General features: G+C 39.2%; 1 protein-coding gene across 1 annotated transcript; it reads left to right on the forward strand.

Annotated features, from left to right (window-relative positions):
• Positions 1-269: 269 nt before the first annotated feature.
• LOC109212379 (craniofacial development protein 2-like) lies at positions 270-695 on the forward strand. The gene has a single exon (XM_019376020.1). The coding sequence runs from the start codon at positions 270-272 to the stop codon at positions 693-695; it is 426 nt and encodes a 141-aa protein (XP_019231565.1).
• The last annotated feature ends 20409 nt before the right edge of the window (positions 696-21104 follow it).

The following is a 21104-nucleotide window of genomic DNA, read 5'->3' on the forward strand; positions in this document are numbered from 1 at the left end:
TAGTACCAAATCGCCTATACACCCATTCAATAGTACATTCCTTCCTAACAACCTCCTCAATCCCTATAGTAGTTGGATTAGGAGAACTAGCCTTACCCGCATTTTTACCCTCATTCTTTCCTGGACTAGTTATCCCAATTAGTGAAGGATTCAAGTTTTTCTCCTTATTAGTCTCATCCTTCTCCTTAATTTCAACATTCAAGACAACTTCTTTCTTAATACGTTTGACTTCCTCTTCTCCTTGTTTTAGACGAGTGGATGATAGATTGATGACTATTAAGTTGGTGGTTCAAGAGTACACCCTAAATTTCGTTAGCGCCTATGCGCCGCATGCGGGCCTAAATGTGGAGGTTAAATGGTGCTTCTGGGAGGGGTTAGATGAGATTGTGCGCCAGGTTCCACCTGTTGAGAAGCTATTCATAGGAGGGGATTTCAATGGTCATATTGGGTCGACCACTGGTGGTTATGGCGAAGTGCATGGAGGCTTTAGTTTTGGGGAGAGGAACGGAGGAGGTACCTCGCTGTTGGACTTTGCTAAGGCTTTTGGGTTGGTGATTGCGAACTCTAGCTTTTCGAAGAGGGAGGAACATTTGGTTACTTTTCAAAATGCTATGGCAAAGACTCAAATTGATTATCTTCTCCTCAGGAGGTATGACAAAGGGCTGTTGAAAGGATTGCAAGGTAATTCCGGGTGAGATACTTGTGATGCAGCATAGGCTCTTGGTGATGGACGTGGGTATTATGTTAAAGAGGAGGAAAAGGTCTGCTCGAGTTAGACTAAGAATCAGGTGGGGAGCCTTAACTAAGGATAGAGCCCAAGAGCTGGAGGGGCGGTTGTCGGCTATGAGAGCTTGGAGGAGCAGTGGTGACGCGAGCACTAGGTGGTCAGTGACAGCAGACTGTATAAGGGAGGCTGCGAGAGAGGTGTTAGGGGTCGCGACGAGCGTCTCTGGTGGGCACAAAGGAGATTGGTGGTGGAATGAAATGGTCCAAGGTAAAGTGGAAGCTAAGAAGGCGGCGTACCTGAAGTTAGTGGAGAGCATAGGTGAGGAGGAGAGGCGAGCGTGCATGGAGAGGTATAAGGTAGCCAGGAAGGAACCTAAGCTGGCAGTCACGGAGGCTAAGACAACAGCGTATGGTCGTATGTATGAGGAACTGGGGGGAAAAGGCGGGGAGAAGAAGTTATTTCGGCTGGCCAAGTTGAGAGAGAGGAAGGCTCAGGATTTGGACCAAGTGAGATGCATCAAGGACGAAGATGATAGAGTATTGATGGAAGATGCCCAGATTAAGAGGAGATGGCAGACTTACTTTCAGAAACTCCTAAACGAAAAAGTGGATCGGGATATTGCGCTAGGCAAATTGGAGCATTCCGAGAGTCACCGTGACTCTAGGTACTACAGGCGTATCAAGGTTGAGGAGATCGTGGGAGCTGCGTAAGATGAGTAGGGGAAGAGCGACCGGGCCAGACGAGATTCCAGTGGAATTTTGGAAGTATGTGGGGAGAGTTGGTTTGGAGTGGTTGACTGGGTTGTTTAATGTTATTTTTAAGGAGACGAAGATCCCAGATGAGTGGAGGTGGAGTACGGTAGTTCCATTGTATAAAAACAAAGGTGATATCCAGAGTTGTAACAATTATAGGGGTATCAAATTACTGAGTCATACCATGAAAGTGTGGGAGAGGTTGGTTGAAGCGAGGGTGAGGATGACAGTGTCTATATCCGATAACCAGTTCGGGTTCATGCCGGGTCGTTCAACTACGGAAGCTATACACCTTGTTAGGCGGTTGGTGGAACTGTACAGAGAGAGAAAGAAGGATCTGCACATGGTGTTTATTGACCTAGAGAAAGCATATGACAAGGTTCCTAGAGAAGTTCTCTGGAGATGCTTGGAGGCAAAAGGTGTGTCGGTTCCTTACATTATGGCTATTAAGGACATGTATGCTGGGGCAAAGACTCGAGTTAGGACAGTAGAAGGCGATTCTGATCATTTTCCAGTTGAAATGGGATTACACCAAGGTTCTGCCCTCAGTCCGTTTTTGTTCGCCCTGGTGATGGACGCGTTAACACACCATATTCAAAGGGAGGTGTCATGGTGCATGCTATTCACCAATGACATAGTTCTGATTGATGAGTCGCGAGCCGGTGTTAACGATAGGCTGGAGGTTTGGAGACAGGCTCTTGAGTCTAAGGGTTTCAAGCTGAGCAGGACGAAGACGGAATACTTGGAGTGTAAGTTCAGCACTGAGCCGAGGGAAGTGGACGTGGATGTGAGGCTTGAATCACAGGTCATCCCAAGTAGAGGCAGCTTCAAGTACCTTGGGTCGGTTATATAGGGGGAGGGGAGATCGATGAGGATGTTACACATCGTATTGGTGTAGGATGGATGAAGTGGAGGTTAGCATCTGGAGTCTTGTGTGATAAGAGAGTGCCACCGTTACTCAAAGATAAGTTCTATAAAGCGGTTGTTAGACTGGCCATGATGTATGGGGCTGAGTGTTGGCCTTTAAAGAACTCACATATCCAGAAGATGAAAGTAGCAGAAATGAGGATGCTGAGGTGGATGTGGGGCACACTAGGATGGATAAGATTAGGAATGATGATATCCGGGAGAAGGTGCATGTGGCTCCCATTGATGACAAGATGCGGGAAGCGAGACTCAAATGGTTCGGGCATGTTCAGAGGAGAAGCTCAGATGCGCCGGTAAGGAGATGTGAGCAGCTGGTTGTGGAGGGCACGAGAAGAGGTAGAGGGCGGCCTAAGAAGTATTGGGGAGAGGTGATCAGGCAAAATATGGCAAGGCTTTAGATTTCCGAGGACATGACACTAGTGTTGATACCCAATTTTTCCCTATATTTTTTATATACGCACAAATACCTTCAAAATAGCATATATATGCATATATAAGCATGCACGAGGTCTTTATTATTTTTTCCATAATTTTAAGGGTTTAAATTGATTTATTTTCCCCCTTTTTATCCATAAAACCCCCAATAAATATTCTCCAAATTATTGTGATGATGATTTAGTCATTTAATTTCTATACTTATGTCAAAATATGGCTAATATATTTTTCATGCATTTTTATAATTACATTTAGTATTTTTAAGCTAAATTGCATATAATTGCAATGTTAGCCCTTTTAATGTATAATTATATCTTATATGCACAAAATTGGTCCCTATATTTTTAAAATGTTAATTATGTATTTTAAATCATTTTGGCACCTTAAATTATTTTCTAGAAATTACTTATTATTTATTAAAGTTAAAAATAAGGAAAAACTGCTATTTAAATTATAGCCAAATTTGGCTTTCAATTGTAGCCAAAATCGGACCAATACCCGACCCAACCTTCTAATTAAATAACCCAACCCAAGACCCTATTAACCCTTACCCAGACCCAGAACCCACCTACCCGGTTGAATCCTGACCGTTGATCTCCCAGATCAACGGTCCAAACAAGCCCCTTCCTTTTTTAATCCTAAAGACCCCCTAACCCTAATCACTCTTCTAATTCCGCTGCCCTCAAACTCTCTCATATCCAGTCTTCTCTCTCAACCTAACCCTAGACTCTGTCAAACGCCTCCTTCTCCGGTCATCTCCGGCGACCTCCTTTCAACCCCAAGCCTCCAATGGGTCTCTCATCGCCTTGCTCATCATCTCTAAGGCCCTCAAGGGTCCTAGGCCATGTCGATTTGGACCTAGGGTTTCTGTTTCTGTTGTTCGAGGCTTCTCTGGTGTGACTTTGGGCATAATCATACAATACTTGTTACGATCTTTGAAGTTTATAGCAGGTTCTTCCGTTTCTATCTGGGTTTCCTTTGAAACCCTAACTTTGTTTGAATATCTTAGATCTGTGCTATTTTTAACGATTTAAGTCTATTTCTTTCTATGTTTTACACTGTTCTCAAACCTCTCTTTAAAAATCATCAACTTTAAGCCGTTTTACTCTCTTTAATTTTAGTGTTTCTCGGAGTTTCTTCTACACTTGTTTAAACTAATTTTTCTTTATGTTTAAACCTCTTTCCTTGCTTATCTGGACTGATTCTATGTTCTTACTGCTCTTTAACTCGCCTATGTTAAAAAGCCCTAATTTTTAAGGTCTTNCATAATTAATCTCAGATCTAGATATGCAGGGTAGAGAAAAAATGAAGAGGAAGAATAATCGCGGATAATATTTCTTCATACAATAATTATACATCAATCATATGTAATAAGCTTACATCTATGACCGATTTGTATCATGAACATGGAAGAAACATAAAAGAAGCGAAGGAGCCGTTCTTCCTTAAGAGATTCTCTTGATTCTGGCTTCTCTCGCAGCTCTCCCCCTTTTTTGGGTTTAGCTACCCCTATTTATATTAACAGCTTCCATATTTGTCCAATGGTCTTTGACCAGCGTACTTTCTCGTTACCACAGCCTCTTTCATTTGCTTGACCGCTACATCGGTTCCGCGACGTAGGATTTCTTACGGTCTGGCCCCGACAATGGCCGAGGTGCCCTTTGCCATCTTGCCTTGTGGGCATGAATACGACTTGGTCGACCCCATATCGTTCCTCTTAGGGATGATTAACCCATTGTTGATACCCAATTTTTTCCTATATATTTTAAATATGCATAAATACCTTCAAAATAGCATATATATGCATATATAAGCATGCACGAGGTCTTTATTATTTTTCCCATAATTTTAAGGGTTTAAATTGATTTATTTTCCCCCTTTTTATCCATAAAACCCCAATAAATATTTTCCAAATTATTGTGATGATGATTTACTCATTTAATTTCTATACTTATGTCAAAATATGGCTAATATATTTTTCATGCATTTTTATAATTACATTTAGTATTTTTAAGCTAAATTGCATATAATTGCAATGTTAGCCCTTTTAATGTATAATTATATCTTATATGCACAAAATTGGTCCCTATATTTTTAAAATGTTAATTATGTATTTTAAATCATTTTGGCACCTTAAATTATTTTCTAGAAATTACTTATTATTTATTAAAGTTAAAAATAAGGAAAAACTGCTATTTAAATTATAGCCAAATTTGGCTTTCAATTGTAGCCAAAATCGGACCAATACCCGACCCAACCTTCTAATTAAATAACCCAACCCAAGACCCTATTAACCCTTACCCAGACCCAGAACCCACCTACCCGGTTGAATCCTGACCGTTGATCTCCCAGATCAACGGTCCAAACAAGCCCCTTCCTTTTTTAATCCTAAAGACCCCCTAACCCTAATCACTCTTCTAATTCCGCTGCCCTCAAACTCTCTCATCTCCAGTCTTCTCTCTCAACCTAACCATAGACTTTGTCAAACGCCTCCTTCTCCGGTCATCTCCGGCGACCTCCTTTCAACCCCAAGCCTCCAATGGGTCTCTCATCACCTTGCTCATCATATCTAAGGCCCTCAAGGGTCCTAGGCCATGTCGAATTGGACCTAGGGTTTCTGTTTCTGTTGTTCGAGGCTTCTCTGGTGTGACTTTGGAAAAAATCACACCATACTTGTTACGATCTTTGAAGTTTATAGCAGGTTCTTCCGTTTCTATCTGGGTTTCCTTTGAAACCCTAACTTTGTTTGAATATCTTAGATCTGTGCTATTTTTAACGATTTAAGTCTGTTTCTTTCTATGTTTTACACTGTTCTCAAACCTCCCTTTAAAAATCATCAACTTTAAGCCGTTTTACTCTCTTTAAATTTAGGGTTTCTCGGAGTTTCTTCTACACTTGTTTAAACTGATTTTTCTTTATGTCTAAACCTCTTTCCTTGCTTATCTTGACTGATTCTATGTTCTTACTGCTCTTTAACTCGCCTATATTAAAAAGCCCTAATTTTTAAGGTCTTCTTTTGCTTGATTCTGTGTGTTAGCCTGACTATTTGATTCTTGTTAATGCTTCTGTGGTTACCATGCTTCGAATGGGTTTTACTGAGTCCTTAACATGCCTATATCACCTCTATGTGATTGTATTTATCTTGAGTGTTCATCTCTTGCCTCTTTCTGTCGATATTGTTGGCCTTGCCTGTTCGCTACGTCTGTTTGATCTTCTCTATTTATATGTTGAAGTACAAAATCATGACTCCCTCTCGATTGATTCTGATTCCCTTAATTGATGGTTTGATTGAAAGGTTTTCTTTTAAAACCCTAAAATTCTACTCGTTTGTCTAAATTGACTGATTTCATTACCTTATTTGCTATGGTACTTTATTTTTACTGAGTCATTTCCTTAATTGAGGTTTTATGAATTTAGTCCTAATAAGCTACTCTATGCTTACTGAACCTTGACCCCTTCCTTATTTAGTCATGCACTGATTTTTCTTCTTGCCTTATATGATACTGAATCTTCCCGTTTGATTTGATTCCCTTAACTTAAGGGAGTACTTCCTTGATTTTCTAATTGATTGATTCGGAGTTCTTTAATTACCATGCTACTAGATTGCACCATCGGGGTGTCTCACAAGGAGATCTATTACCACATCTGCACTACCGTACCCTTAGGAAATGTTAGATAATGATAACAATCTTGGTTACACTAATCCCAGCTTGATCCTCATATTACATCATTCTCTTAAATTATATTTGTCAGCTAGGGCATAATTGAGATGGGTGTGGTCAATTGTATATAACTCTGTTACTGTTCAAGGTAACTCAAAATGCATGTATTTCTCTGCCTGAATTGTAAATACTGAACCTTCATTAACTGGTACCTCGTAACCTTCACCACCTTGCTTCTTTTATTTGTTGAAACTTGTATCTAGCTTCTGATTCTCTTGTTGCTTTTTACCATATGGGTGGATAGATATCCATGCCTTGGGGATCCTTCTCAAGAAGCTCACACATATTAGTAGACACATGATTTGCTGAAGAACTTACATTTACTCATCATCAGTGTGATGCAAAATCGAGTTCCTCTAACTCAGCTCTTCCAGAGCCACATTCAATCTCTAACCAACTATCTTTCTCGATGTAGGTATCATTGTATTACGGATAAAATAGAATTTAGAAGTTTGAATTCTTACAACTGAGCTCTACCACACGATCTAGAGTAAAAAGAAAGAGTGACAGTCCTAAATGCCCTGTAGCCTCCTGCTTATAAGTGTGGTGCACAACACACCCATAAACAAGACTCTACTAGACACAGCTTGTAGACTACCTAGGACAGAACTGCTCTGATACCACTTTGTCACGACCCAAACCGAAGGGCCGCGACGGGCACCCGGTGCCTTACTCAACCGAGTACCAACGTAACATATCTTTCTTATCATACTATCATGGGTAAATGAGCTAGAAAACCCTTTATGAGATAACAAGAATAAAACATAAGGGAATACTTAACGTATGCTGACCCAACATGATATACAAACTTATACATGTGACATACGGGCCTATAAGGCCGACATGACCATTTGTAAACTCAAAACATAGGCCGACAAGGCCATACAATTATCCATACACCTAACATCTGTCTACAAGCCTCTAAGAGTACATAAAATCATAAAGGTCAGGACAGGGCCCCGCCATACCAATCAATACATATCCAAAGCATACTGACCAAATAGGCAACTCCGGAGCAAGTGGAGTACACCAACACCTTCGCTGAGCTGATAGCCTATTAGGAGGAATGTCAACCTGTCTATCGGGACCTGCGGGCATGAAACGCAGCGTCCCCAGGCAAAAGGGACGTCAGTACGAATAAAGTACCGAGTAAGTAAGGCAGGAAAGCATAAATAAGAATAGTAATGTAAAGAGAGATAGAGGAGATACAACCTGTAACATCTGAGTGCCTCTGGGGGCTACTGACATGAAATGCATAATACATATATATACATAAACTTTTAAAAACATACGCCTCTGTGGGCATCATCATCATCATATCATACCCGGCCTCAAAGAGGACTCGGTAAAAACGTACCCGGCTACGTGGAGCTCGGTAAACCCAACTGATCAGTGGTTGCACAATAGGTGCCATACCCGGCCGACTATAGCGCGGCTCGGTAGAGTAAAATAGATACATATATAATGCATGCTGGACTCATGGAGTCACGTTCTAAACCTTTTGGAGTGACATAAGGTCATTGCACCATCGATTAACATTATGGACATCATACCATCAATATGAACTTCACTAGGACTCAAGGATCATACATACTTTCTTGGAATAACTTTGTAAGGAAAGAACAACATGGACAACCTTAGTTGCTAGGAGTAGATTCATTATGAAATAGCGTATCGTTTACGTTCGTTTCACTATGGATCATGCCAAAAGAATGAAGGAAGAGCCTTAACATACCTTGTATATTCTTCCCAACCTCAAGCTATGCAATTTCACGGCTCCTTAGTCTACAATAAGAGAAATGACACTCTCGTTATCGTTTAAGCGTCGTAACTATCATGTATCGACCACAATCTATTTTACAATGAAATGGACAGCACCTCCCCTATATATATGACTTCACACTAGTCAAAACAATCACAAACAGCCCAACATACCCCTATCGCTTCATACACAACACGACAACCATAATAGTGTCAAACAATCCGAAAATGTTACGATGAACGACCAACGAAAAACCTTGCCATTATGTGGTGTTTCTCCACACCCTTCCTCCTTTCAACTCCATCAAAACAGTAGTAAAAGAGACAATCCAATATCAACACGAAACAGCCCAAAAACAGTCCCACAAGTTCATCAACTCAAACATAATTTTTCGGTTTACTTAAACACGTTTCGACTTGTCTTTTCTTTCAAATTGAGAAATACAACCAAAAGTACATCATTACACCTCTTATACAATAAAAAAGCCATGAATTTAACTTAAAAATAAGTTCACAACCAGCCAACCATTGCACAAGATCAAACAACATACCATTCTTCCGAAACTAGCTAGGTCTATTCTTTACGATCGAGTTACAACTCGCAAATGCATAGATAATGGAAGGAGAAGCACAAACTTACCTTGTACTGAGTATCACCCACGAAACCTGGTCCTTTTTCATCAAAAATAAGTTCCTCAACACGGATACAAGAAGGAGAAAGAGAAACTAGCATGCTGTCCGGACTTTTCAGCACTAGAATCGCGTCGTAACACCCGGAATACCCTAGGGTTTGTGTGGGATTTTGGGGGAGAGTTGCAGGGGTTCATTAGGTTTTCTGGTCTGAATACAGGTGAAATACTCAGTTTTTATTCCCTTAAAAGCCCCTCTTGGCCGACGTTTTCGGGCGTTTTAACTTAAGNACGCTACCTAGGGGAACTCGAAGAGGGGCTTCCAGAGCATAGTAGAGCAAGGCCGGCAGGCGAAGCAAGAACCAACCTCCCCTCATAAAAGTTACAATTTTTCTTTGAACACAGGCACATTTGACGTAACGGTAGCATTCGCGGAACATGTATACACAAAGCTAATTCACCATCCATCCGGCCATCAGACAATGAACATATCCTAGCTAAGACATACTCTACCCTTATCTGCTATTCTCTCTTTGCATGAGTCTAATTTCTGACTCCACATTTGCATGAGTCTAAGCCCTGACTCCATATCTGCATAAGGCTAAGCTCTGCCTTTCATTTGCATGGGACTAAGCCCTGTCCCGAATCTTGCATGAGGTTAAGCTCTACCTCTATTTTGCATAAGGCTAAGCTCTGCCTTCTATTTGCATGGGACTAAGCCATGTCCCGAATCTTGCATGAGGTTAAGCTCTACCGCCATTTTGCATGAGGCTAAGCACTGCCTTCTCCTTGCATGAGTCTAATCCCTGACTCCACATTTGCATGAGTCTAAGCTCTGACTCCATATTTGCATAAGGCTAAGCTCTGCCTTCCATTTGCATGGGACTAAGCCCTGTCCCGAATCATGCATGAGGTTAAGCTCTACCTCCATTTTGTATAAGGCTAAGCACTGCCTTCTCCTTGCATGAGTCTAATCCTTGACTCCATATTTGCATGAGGCTGATCCTTGCCTCCATACCTGCATGAGTCTAAGCCCTGACTCCGCTTGCATGAGGCTAACCTTGCCTCCACTATCGCATGGGACTAAGCAATGTCCCTTTGCACAGACATTGCTCTATTTTACTATCTAATTGCTTTCCAATTGGGCTAAGCTCTGTCCTTCATTTCACAAGACTAGCATTGTCTTGGTAACACCATATTATTGCATATCATGGGCTGAAATATCGCCAACCTATCCGAAGGCGTCATAGTCTAAAGGCACCATCCTCATAGCCAGAAGACACCATGCCATGGCCTGAGGATCCCTCAATTTGCATATCATTATTCAAAGGCGTCATGGTTCGGAGGCACCATCTTCATGGCCTGAGAACATCATTTCATGGCCTGCGAATCCCTTATCATACGCTTCATGGCCCAGGACGTCATGGTCTGAGGACGACATCTTCAACCGTCCGAAGACAACCTTCATGGTCCAAAGGGAATCTGCATCATGTTTAAATTTTCGCAAATACGTTTGTAGCATCTTTTATCTGTAGGTAACCAGCAAACAACCGCTATCCTAGCAGGAGCAATCTCGCTCCAGTTCCTCTAATCGTCCCAAGCCTTAACCGCTCATCGTAGCTGCTTCCACATCTCATGTCCGTTCTTACAATAATTTCATCGGCATACTCCGTAGGTGAATCCAGAACTACACATGGCCTGATTCCTGTAAAACCAGGGATATGTAGGCAACTCGGAAATCGGAGCTCGGCCTCTGTCTATCAAAGCATCCCATCCGGTCAAAATTGGCCATTATTTCTTTACCCGAAAACTCTTTCATCCTTCCCGGGTAAAGAGGGGCAGCTGTTAATACCCAATTTTTTCCTATATTTTTATATATGCATAAATACCTTCAAAATAGCATATATATGCATATATAAGCATGCACGAGGTCTTTATTATTTTTCCCATAATTTTAAGGGTTTAAATTAATTTATTTTCCCCCTTTTTATCCATAAAACACCCAATAAATATTTTCCAAATTATTGTGATGATGATTTGCTCATTTAATTTATACTTATGTCAAAATATGGCTAATATATTTTTCATGCATTTTTATAATTACATTTAGTATTTTTAAGCTAAATTGCATATAATTGCAATATTAGCCCTTTTAATATTTAATTATACCTTATATGCACAAAATTGGTCCCTATATTTTTAAAATGTTAATTATGCATTTTAATCATTTTGGAACCTTAAATTATTTTCCAAAAATTACTTATTATTTATTAAAGTTAAAAATAAGGAAAAACTGACTATTTAAATTATAGCCAAATTTGGCTTTCACTTGTAGCCAAAATCGGACCAATTCCCGGCCCAACCTTCTAATTAAATAACCCGACACAAGACCCTATTAACCCTTACCCAGACCCAGAACCCACCTACCCGGTTGAATCCTGACCGTTGATCTCCCAGATCAACGGTCCAAACAAGCCCCTTCCTTTCTTAATCCTAAAGACCCCCTAACCCTAATCACTCTTCTAATTCCGCCGCCCTCAAACTCTCTCATCTCCAGTATTCTCTCTCAACCTAACCCTAGACTCTGTCAAACGCCTCCTTCTCCGGTCATCTCCGGCGACCTCCTTTCAATCCCAAGCCTCCAATGGGTCTCTCATCGCCTTGCTCATCATCTCTACGGCCCTCAAGGGTCCTAGGCCATGTCGATTTGGACCTAGGGTTTCTGTTTCTATTGTTCGAGGCTTCTCTGGTGTGACTTGGGCAGAATCACACCATACTTGTTACGATCTTTGAAGTTTATAGCAGGTTATTCCGTTTCTATCTGGGTTTCCTTTGAAACCTTAACTTTGATTGAATATCTTAGATTTGTGCTATATTTAACGATTTATGTTTGCTTCTTTCTATGTTTTACACTGTTCTCAAACCTCTCTTTAAAAACCATCAATTTTAAGCCGTTTTACTCTCTTTAAATTTAGGGTTTCTCGGAGTTTCTTTTACACTTGTTTAAACTGTTTTTTTAATGTTTAAGCCTCTTTCCTTGCTTATCTCGACTGATTCTATGTTCTTACTTCTCTTTAACTTGCCTATGTTAAAAAGCCCTAATTTTTAAGGTCTTCTTTGGCTTGGTTCTGTGTGTTAGCCTGACTATTTGATTCTTGTTAATGCTTCTGTGGTTACCTGTCACACCTCCTTTTTTACAAACCCCGAGAGGGAGTATATATAAGGGAGTTTTTCCAATTTAAGTGACATTATTCGAAATGGGATTATTTATTCAATTCAGAGTCGCCACTTGGAATAAATTATGGCGTCCCAAGTCACCGGTTTATTCTAAATCCCAAATCGAGGAAGTTTTATTTTTAAAGAGTCTGCGATCCAGAAATTCTAGATAAGGAATTCTGTTAACCCGGGAGAAGGTGTTAGGCATTCCCGGGTTCCGTGGTTCTAGCACGGTCGCTTAGCAATTTATACTTGGCTTAATTGTTTAACTACTCATTTTTAAGACCTATGTGCAATTATCTTTTTACCGCTTTTAAATCACTTGAATTATTCGTAATTAAAGAATTGAGTTACGCGTACGTATACTCTTTTCTTTTGGCGCGTCAAAATCATGTCACGCGAACGTGTCCACGATTAATAACGCTTTGTTGATTTATTAAGAAAAGTTTGGTTGAAGTTGCGTGAACGCATCCCTCGAGTCATTTTTTAGAATTCAATTTGCAATTATGTTACGCGAATGTATACATAATCGCAATACTAATCTAAATCGGGCCTAAAGTAAACTACGATGTTCATGAATTATTTCAATACTAAGTTGTTATTTAGGTGAGGGACATGGGCTTAGGGTTTTATTTTTCATGGCACACCTCAAATGATTTCAAGAGAAATTAATTATTTATGGTCGACTAGTACGCTCCTATTTAGGACTTAATTCAACAAGGCTAATCAATCAATGGAGAAGGTCCTAGAATATTTTTTGGGTAAAAGGGGATGGGCCAGAACAGCCCCTACTAACTCAGTTTGAAGGAAATGGAGAAATGGGCTCGCGATAAGGCCCATAAACCAGAAGCCTGGGTTACAATTACAAGTCCTGAAGCACACAGCCCACATTGTGCTTAATTTTCAAGCGGCCCAGCTATACCTTGGCATCGGCTGGGCCTATCCATCTCTAAGCAAAAATACTAATTAATGAAGATACAATAAATTCAAACCATTCTTATGGAAAATCGATGCAAGACTGATTTGGAAGTTAGCTCTAACAAATTAAAATTCAAACCATATTGAACAAGGATTTATATTCAATGAATTAAATTCTTCTAGGTCAACTTGTGAAGTCCAAATGCCAAAGCCCAAATGGCCCAGGTCAGACTTGCATTGAATAGGCCCAGGGTTTGGGCCTAATTGTGACCCAATTCCAGATTTTGCATACATCTCCAAATATATTTATTGCACCAAATAAAATGGCCCACTTTTGTAGGCTTACTGATAACAAACTGGAATTAAAATTAACAGTCCATTTACAAATTTGTAAGTCCTACAATTATACAATGAAGTTTTAACTCCTAGAGAATCAGCACATTAACAACTGACATCCAAGAAATTCTAAAGGAACAAAATACAGTATAATCAAGACTTCTACTGATTCCAGAATTTCCTTTTATCACTTCTTCGAATCCAAGGCACCAAATCCACAAGAATCCAGCTATAGAGCTGCTTCTTACAAAGCTGTTTGCCCAGGTTCCCAACATGAAACTTCTTGTTGCTAAATCAACCTTGTTTTCTAAGTACCTCATGGATCCGACCATGGGAGAAGGTCAGATTCACAAGGTTACTTCAGTTATACTACCATGCTATATTGACAGACCTAGATTAAAACTCAAGAATACAAAAAAAAGAGATGATTATTCATGAGTTTAACCATGTTGAAGGTTAAACACATAAATTGCTGGAGGTTCCAGCTCAGAATCAAAGCACCCTTGCCTTATGAGCATTCATACAGATTTTAAAAGTAGGGGAGGAAGATTTAATCCATGAACCTGACCATGTAAAGGGTCAGGCCCAATAAATAAACATGATTTCCAGGGAAGGGGCTAAGCAGGTTTTGACTAATAAGAAAATGTATAAATAACTTCAAATAGTTAGTAATCAAATCTATCAAAGAAACTGAGCTTTAGGACACAGACATAAGTGAAGAAACTTTAAAATATTTTCCTAAGGGAAAGATTATTTTTGCTGCAAAATGACATGGACAGACACAACCATAGTCAACAAAGGGAGACAAATCACATTCATTCAGAAAATTTCAAATACATAGGAGTCATTCAAGGGAATGGCCGTGTGTACCTTGAAACAAAAGTAACCAGATTGATAAAACTATTTTAGAGAGCAAGAACAGTAGCAGCAAACCAGACAACTTAAACAGCCCCCAAAATCAAACTTCAAACACAGAATCAAAAACTAGAAGAACACCAGAATCCAGCTAAAAGAACTAAGAAAAATCTTCTATTTCAAACCATATTTTCAACTATTAAAGAATCAGAAAGAATGAGAAAAGTTTTTGAGTTCTTTTCAAAATTTCTGAAATCTGAACTTTTCAGAACAGGGAATGTTTGTGCAGTAAATTTTTGATGATCATCAGTGTGTGTGTGAGTGAGTGCTGTTCCCTTTTATAAAGTGTGCAAGAAAATGACATCAAAAGGGAATATTCTGACCTAGATTCCTAAATTTCAGAATATTACATCCTTTTTTGACAGCTGTATGTCCTTTTCCTCTTATCCAATATCAGCATTGGCTAAGGATAAGGACAATTGTCCTAAGTTCTAAAATTTTCTGATTTTTAGCCTAAGTAAAAATCCAATTTTACCCTTTAAGTTACTGCTTATTTCAGTTTTACCTAGACTCTTTTAATTAAAATAAGGGCCCTAAAGTCCTATTGATTTTCATATCAAGGCAACCAGCTTAAACTAAAGCAAAAGGTGCATCTGATATCAATAGAACTGTTGAAACTATTGTTAATTGAATTGAATCAGCCTATCTTTATTAAGACTGTTTTTTTCCAATTAACTACAGAAATCACGAGGAACACATAAAACCTGAATTAACCCAACATATAAAAATCTAAAAGTTGGAAGGAGAGAACACTTGATCAATTATGGAATCAATGCAATTTTAGCACCGAAGTTTGAACAACTACTAATTAAACAACCACTTTAAAGCTAAAATCAGATGACCATGTGTCTAGGAGACAGAATTATAACGGTTATGAGTCTAGAATAAAGCAGCTATGATCATTCAATTCGACAAAAATCTAAGAAACCTAAACTTAAACAAATTACACATGCTTTAATTAAAAGATGGCCGAAAACAAATTAAGAATCACAAGAGGGAAAAGAGAAGAAGCCTAATCATGCTATCTAAACAATCAATACATAAACATGCAGAAATCAAACAAAGATAAGATTTAAATGAACAAAAGAAAAGAAGATTTACCCAAAATGTTCCAGAATTAAGTCAATTTTGAAAACTTGTCCAAAAGTCCTCCGAAATGGGCTTTGACTACCATTAATCGACTGTTCTTAACAAGAACGGTCGATTAATGGAGGTTTCAAGTCCATTTAACCAACTTGACCGGAAAAATTAGAAAAGGGGGAAAAGCTAGGGTTCGAGGGTTCTGAGATCGAAGATTCATGGAATTTGGCCGGGAATTTTAGGAAATTAAGGGTAGAGTAAGGGTGAGGGAGGACCGAGCATCACATGGTGTGAATTTGGGGCCTTTTGGGCGACTTAGGGTTTTAGCCGGCTCCTTCGATTCAAGATTCGAAGAGTTTGGCGGGGATTCGAGGAAAGAGGGGTGGAGATTTGGGATAAGGAGATGAAGGGGAATTCATGGTGTCATTTTGAGGTCTATTGGACCACCGGAACCGCCGTGAGGCGATTTTCGGTGGGTGGTTTGTGGCGGAGCGGCGGTGGAATATAAGGGCAGCTAGGGTTTGGGATGTTTGAGAGGAGGGAGACGAAATGAGGGGTTTGGTTTGGGGGGGAGGGTAGGCTCTATTCGGACACTATTATAGTAAAGGACAGGACAGTTTCGAGCCGTTGGATGATAGAAATCCAACGGTTGTGATGATGTGTGACCAAAACGGGGTCGTTTAATTAGACAAGGGCATGGACCGGGTTGGGCAATTGTTTGGGCTTGGATTTGGAGACGGGTATGGGATATAATTTGGGCTGGTTTGGGGACCCAATTCCGAAAAATAAAACCCTTTTCTTTTATTTTCAAATTCTTTTCTTTCTTTTTCCTTTTTTTTAATTAAAAATTCTAATAATTTAAAAATCCTAAATTACCTAGAATGTGAGATTAAACTAATCAATTAATTATAAAAATTGTAAACAATACTTAACTCTAGATTAAAAAAGAAAAATCAATAAACTAAAATTAAAGACAAAAAATGTGGAAATGAGCTATTTTTGTGATTTTCAAATTTTATAAAACAAGCAATTACTGATTAATTCTAAAAGTGTAAGAAATAAATCCTAAATGCAATGCATGATATTTTGGGTTTTTTTTTATGATTTGAATAAAAATTAAACAAGCAAGAAAAATGTAAACAATTAATAAAAATCTACAAAATTCCTAAAAATGGCAAATAATTAATAAAAAATTTATTTTCTTAGATTTTGTTGGAGTATTTCATGTATGGCAAAAATCACGTGCTCACAACCATGCTTCGAATGGGTTTTAATGAGTCCTTAACCTACCTATATCACCTCTATGTGATTATATTTTTCTTGAGTGTTCATCTCATGCCTCTTTCTGTCGATATTGCTGGCCTTGCCTGTTTGCTACGTCTCTTTGATCTTCGCTATTTATATGTTGAAGTACAGAATCATGACTCCCTCTCGATTGATTCTGATTCCCTTAGTTGATGGCTTGATTGAAAGGTTTTCTTTTAAAACCCTAAAATTCTACTCGTTTGTTTAAATTGACTGATTCCATTACCTTATTTGCTGTAGTACTTTATTTTTACTGAATCATTCCTTAATTGGAGTTTTCTGAACTTAGTCCTAATTGACTACTCTATGCTTACTGAATCTTGACCCCTTCCTTATTTAGTCATGCACTGATTTTTTTTTTCTTGCCTTATATGATACTGAATCTTTCCATTTGATTTGATTCCCTTAACTTAAGGGAGTACTTCCTTGATTTTCTAATTGATTGATTCTGAGTTCCTTAATTACCATGCTACTATGATTCTTACCTTATTTTACTACCTATTTTCAACTATAAATACTCTAGTCTTTCACTAACACACACACGAACACTGGTTTTCAAAAACTATCTCTCTTACTAAAAACTTCTGCTCTCCTTCTCCCTTGTGCTACTTGCTATTGTTAGCCGGCAAAAAGCCAAGGCTAATCATTTGTACTCTTGGTTATTTTATTCTGCTTTCTTCTACCTTCACCGGTATGTCCTAGTTTTGATTTAAAGTTCCAACAACAATATGCTTCTCTTACTGTTTCAGTTTCTTTTATTCCTAGTTTGCTTCTACTTGTGGTTCTGTTGTGGAACTTGTAGTTAAGTTGCCTTGTTAGCATGTTGTTATGTCTCCCCTTCCCGCTGGATTAATGTATCCCCTTATGTGGGTTTCAAAGCATGCTTGTCAAGTCTTTTATTTCTTGTATGCTTACCATCCTATGAATTCCCAAATCCTTATCACTCCTTCTATGTGTTTGTATTTCTCCTGACTGGTGTGTGATTATGCCAGAGTCAACTATCTCTGAGCATGTCCAAGCCAATCTTAATATCTTTGTTGGGTTGTGCAGCCAAATGTCTATGTATCCCCAACCCCTGACCCCTGTATGACTACTGAATTCTGCAAACTAGCTATGTGATATTTTCTTAAGGTGTTTAAGCTTGTTTATTACTCCAACCTCTTTTCAAACAATCTTTGTTGCTTTACTAATTGCTTCCAAAACAGACTTCCCAATATAGTCTTTAATAACCTTTTTTCCAACTCGTGCCCTGCACTTCCACTTTACTCTTAGTAAATAAGTTCTGCCCCCTCCAGTATGTGTACTGCCTTGGGATCCTCTTGAGAGCCCTCTAAACTCTGGCATACTGAGGCTGGCCTTTCCACACTGCACTGGTTCAATTCTTGGTTGCTAAGTCTAGGTGTAAGCATTGCCCGGGGTTCTTGGGGCCCTTGGGGAACTTTGATGCACCTAGACTATGATTTGTCTATGGAATTGAGGTTTATGAGGCCATTGGATGCTTTGGGAAACTTGCCTGATTGTAGGCTCCCTATAAAATAGCTTCTTGATTTTCTATTTTTACTTATGTAATTCATTCATTGGTCTGTAATAATTTGTAAACAGATATTTGGGGTATTTAGTAAAAGGGGTGGGTAGATGTATACTTTATGGGGTAATATGGGCAGAAATCCTGCTCTTAGGATCTTACTTTTTAATCTGCCTACTTTGCGCAATAGAAAACATGCTCATAGGGATTTACTCTTTGAAATATGATTGCTTTGCCTAATAGAAATCATGTCTATAGGATCTCACTCCTAATTTTGTTTGCATCAGATAGAAATCATGTTCATAAGATTTTGCATTCTATCATGTTAGAAACCATGTTTATATGTTCCAAACAATCATGTCTTGAATCAGTAGATGTCATGCCTATAGGACTCAACCCCGATCCAGTTTTAATAAGCGTTTCTGTATGTTGCTAAAATCAGTAATACGCCTAGATGTCATGCCTATAGGGATCTATACTCGCAATTCTGTCTGGTAATTTAATTTGGCCTAATAAATAAACTTCATCACGCCTAGTTCATTTTCTTAAAAAAAAACTGGTCTTATTAAGCGTTAACATTTTTCCGAAACAAGTTCTTTCCAAATTGCATTAATCTCATTAGACACCATGCTTATAGGTATTAAAGGAGTCTATTTCTAAAAAACCTGCTTATTCCTGCATTAATGTCGACACAACATGCTGCATATAGGCAAGCCTTAGGGCATTCTCCAAACCGCATTCCCCTGAAGCTCTTTCTCCGCTGTTCAATGTTTCTGATTCTAATAATTTTAAACGAATCCCTAGGCAACTTCTAGGTTATAACTTCTGGGTATAAAATATGGTCTATTTTCGCATCGTCACTTAGAGATCCTGTTTTAGGACTTTGATTAACAGAGACCTTAACTGTGTTTGAGTCGTTCTGCTTGTACGTTTACTTGTGGAGGAAAATTGAGCCTTTATCTACTCTTTCCTGTTCTTGTTTGCTCAAAGTCCTAATTGTTTTGCTTGTCGCCTTAGAATTTTCACCTTTAAAACCTTAGGGGTTTGTTTAGAACTACCTATAGGTAGAGGTCCTAACTCCCTCCGGGACCACTAATAAGGAACGAGTAGCAGCACGCAATAGGAATCCGTGACCGACGCTCGCTTTGCATGACCAATAAAGGGATGGGAAGGGTAGACGTGGATAAGATGACCGGTGCGCTAATGTCACGCGTAACCCCTTTTCAAGGAGTGATTACCGGGCATTGTACTGATGATCCTATAGGCTAACCAACCTAGGACCTCCCTCTCCCCCAAATCCTTTGCTTGAAACTTCATTTTTTTTCCTTTTTTTTCACAACCTGTTTAAATTCTTATTTTTATACAATGACCAACATGCTCTACTTGAAATTACTTGCTTCAATTGTTTATTTATGGACTAATATGTGAATATATGTTCGGTCGGGACCCACAGTTGTGGACCAAAGGGGGTGCATAACACCTTCCCCTCGAGGTTACTTCGAGCCCTTACCCTAATCTCTGGTAATGCAAACCAACCCAAGAGTTAATCGCTCTAGGTGCCCTAACGCACCATAATCCGTTAGGTTGCGACTCTTCAAATACCAAATTCCTAAAAGGAAATGAGTCATTACACCCCGTTAATGTCGAAACCCGGACTTCTCCCCCGCGAGGAGGGGGAAAAAGGGGGCGCGACAATCACGATGGATAGTTGCATAAATTTTTTATGCAATTACCCGTTTGTGTTAGAATTTGCACTTGATAAATTTCTATATGACGTTTATGAAATAATGATAAAATGAAAATTATTTCTTTTTTTTCTTCTTTTTTGTCAAAGATAGCGTAAGCAAAACAATTGTAATACCAAGGCATTTGGTTGTGAAAGTTGAAATAGGTTCGTTGTGTCATTTGTCGCGCCCCCTTTTTCCTCGCGGAGTCCGGGTTTCGATATTCATTGGGGAAAACTCATTTCCTTTTGGGAATTGGGTATGGAATTTGAAGAGTCGCCACCTAACGGATTTAAGGTGCGTTAGGGCACCTAAAGCAAATAACTCATAAACCAGTTTGCATCACCAGATATTAGGTAAGGGCTCGAAATAACCTTGAGGGGAAGGTGTTAGGCACCCCTCGAGGTCCACAACGGTGGGTCCCGGCCAAACTCAAATTAGGTGAATTAGTCTTATAAACAGATAAAGCAAAATAGATATTACGTTTAAGGGGTAAAGGGGGTCCTAAGTTTTTTAGCCTATAGGATCACTTCTGTGCAATACTTGGTAATCGTCCCTAAGTTGGGGTGCTACACATAGCATTAGCGCACAAGTCATCATATCCTTTACTACCCGATTACCCTCCCCTTAGTGGTTATGTAAGTGATTCTAATTAAACGTACCCTATGCATGCATTATCCGTCCCTTACTTATGGTCCTGGAGGTGATTAGGACTTCTAGTTAAGGCGGATCTAGACTCTCCCATAGTGTTTAAAAGGAGAAAATCTAAGCGACAAGCAAAACAAATAGGACTGACAGGTAAAGGAACAATTAAAGGCTCACATTTTACCTCCGCAAATAAGCAGGCAATTGCATGTCTCAATCAACAGTATTTTAGACACTTTAGAAGTCCTATAGCAGGATATCTAGGGGAGCACAAAGCAGAACATATGCAGTGTTTTATTAGAGCGAGGCAGATGGTACTTTATCAGTTGCCTACTGATTTTAGGACTAGCTGGAGCTAGGCAGTTCCCAAACAAAGCACGGTTTTATAACTGTCAGATTTTAATCGCCCTACAGGCTTGCCTAGGCGTGGATCAGAGATGTCCTATGAACATGATGTCTAATCGTTAATCAGAACCGCAATAAACCA

Source organism: Nicotiana attenuata, unplaced genomic scaffold, assembly GCF_001879085.1.
Source record: "Nicotiana attenuata strain UT unplaced genomic scaffold, NIATTr2, whole genome shotgun sequence".
NCBI lineage: Eukaryota > Viridiplantae > Streptophyta > Magnoliopsida > Solanales > Solanaceae > Nicotiana > Nicotiana attenuata.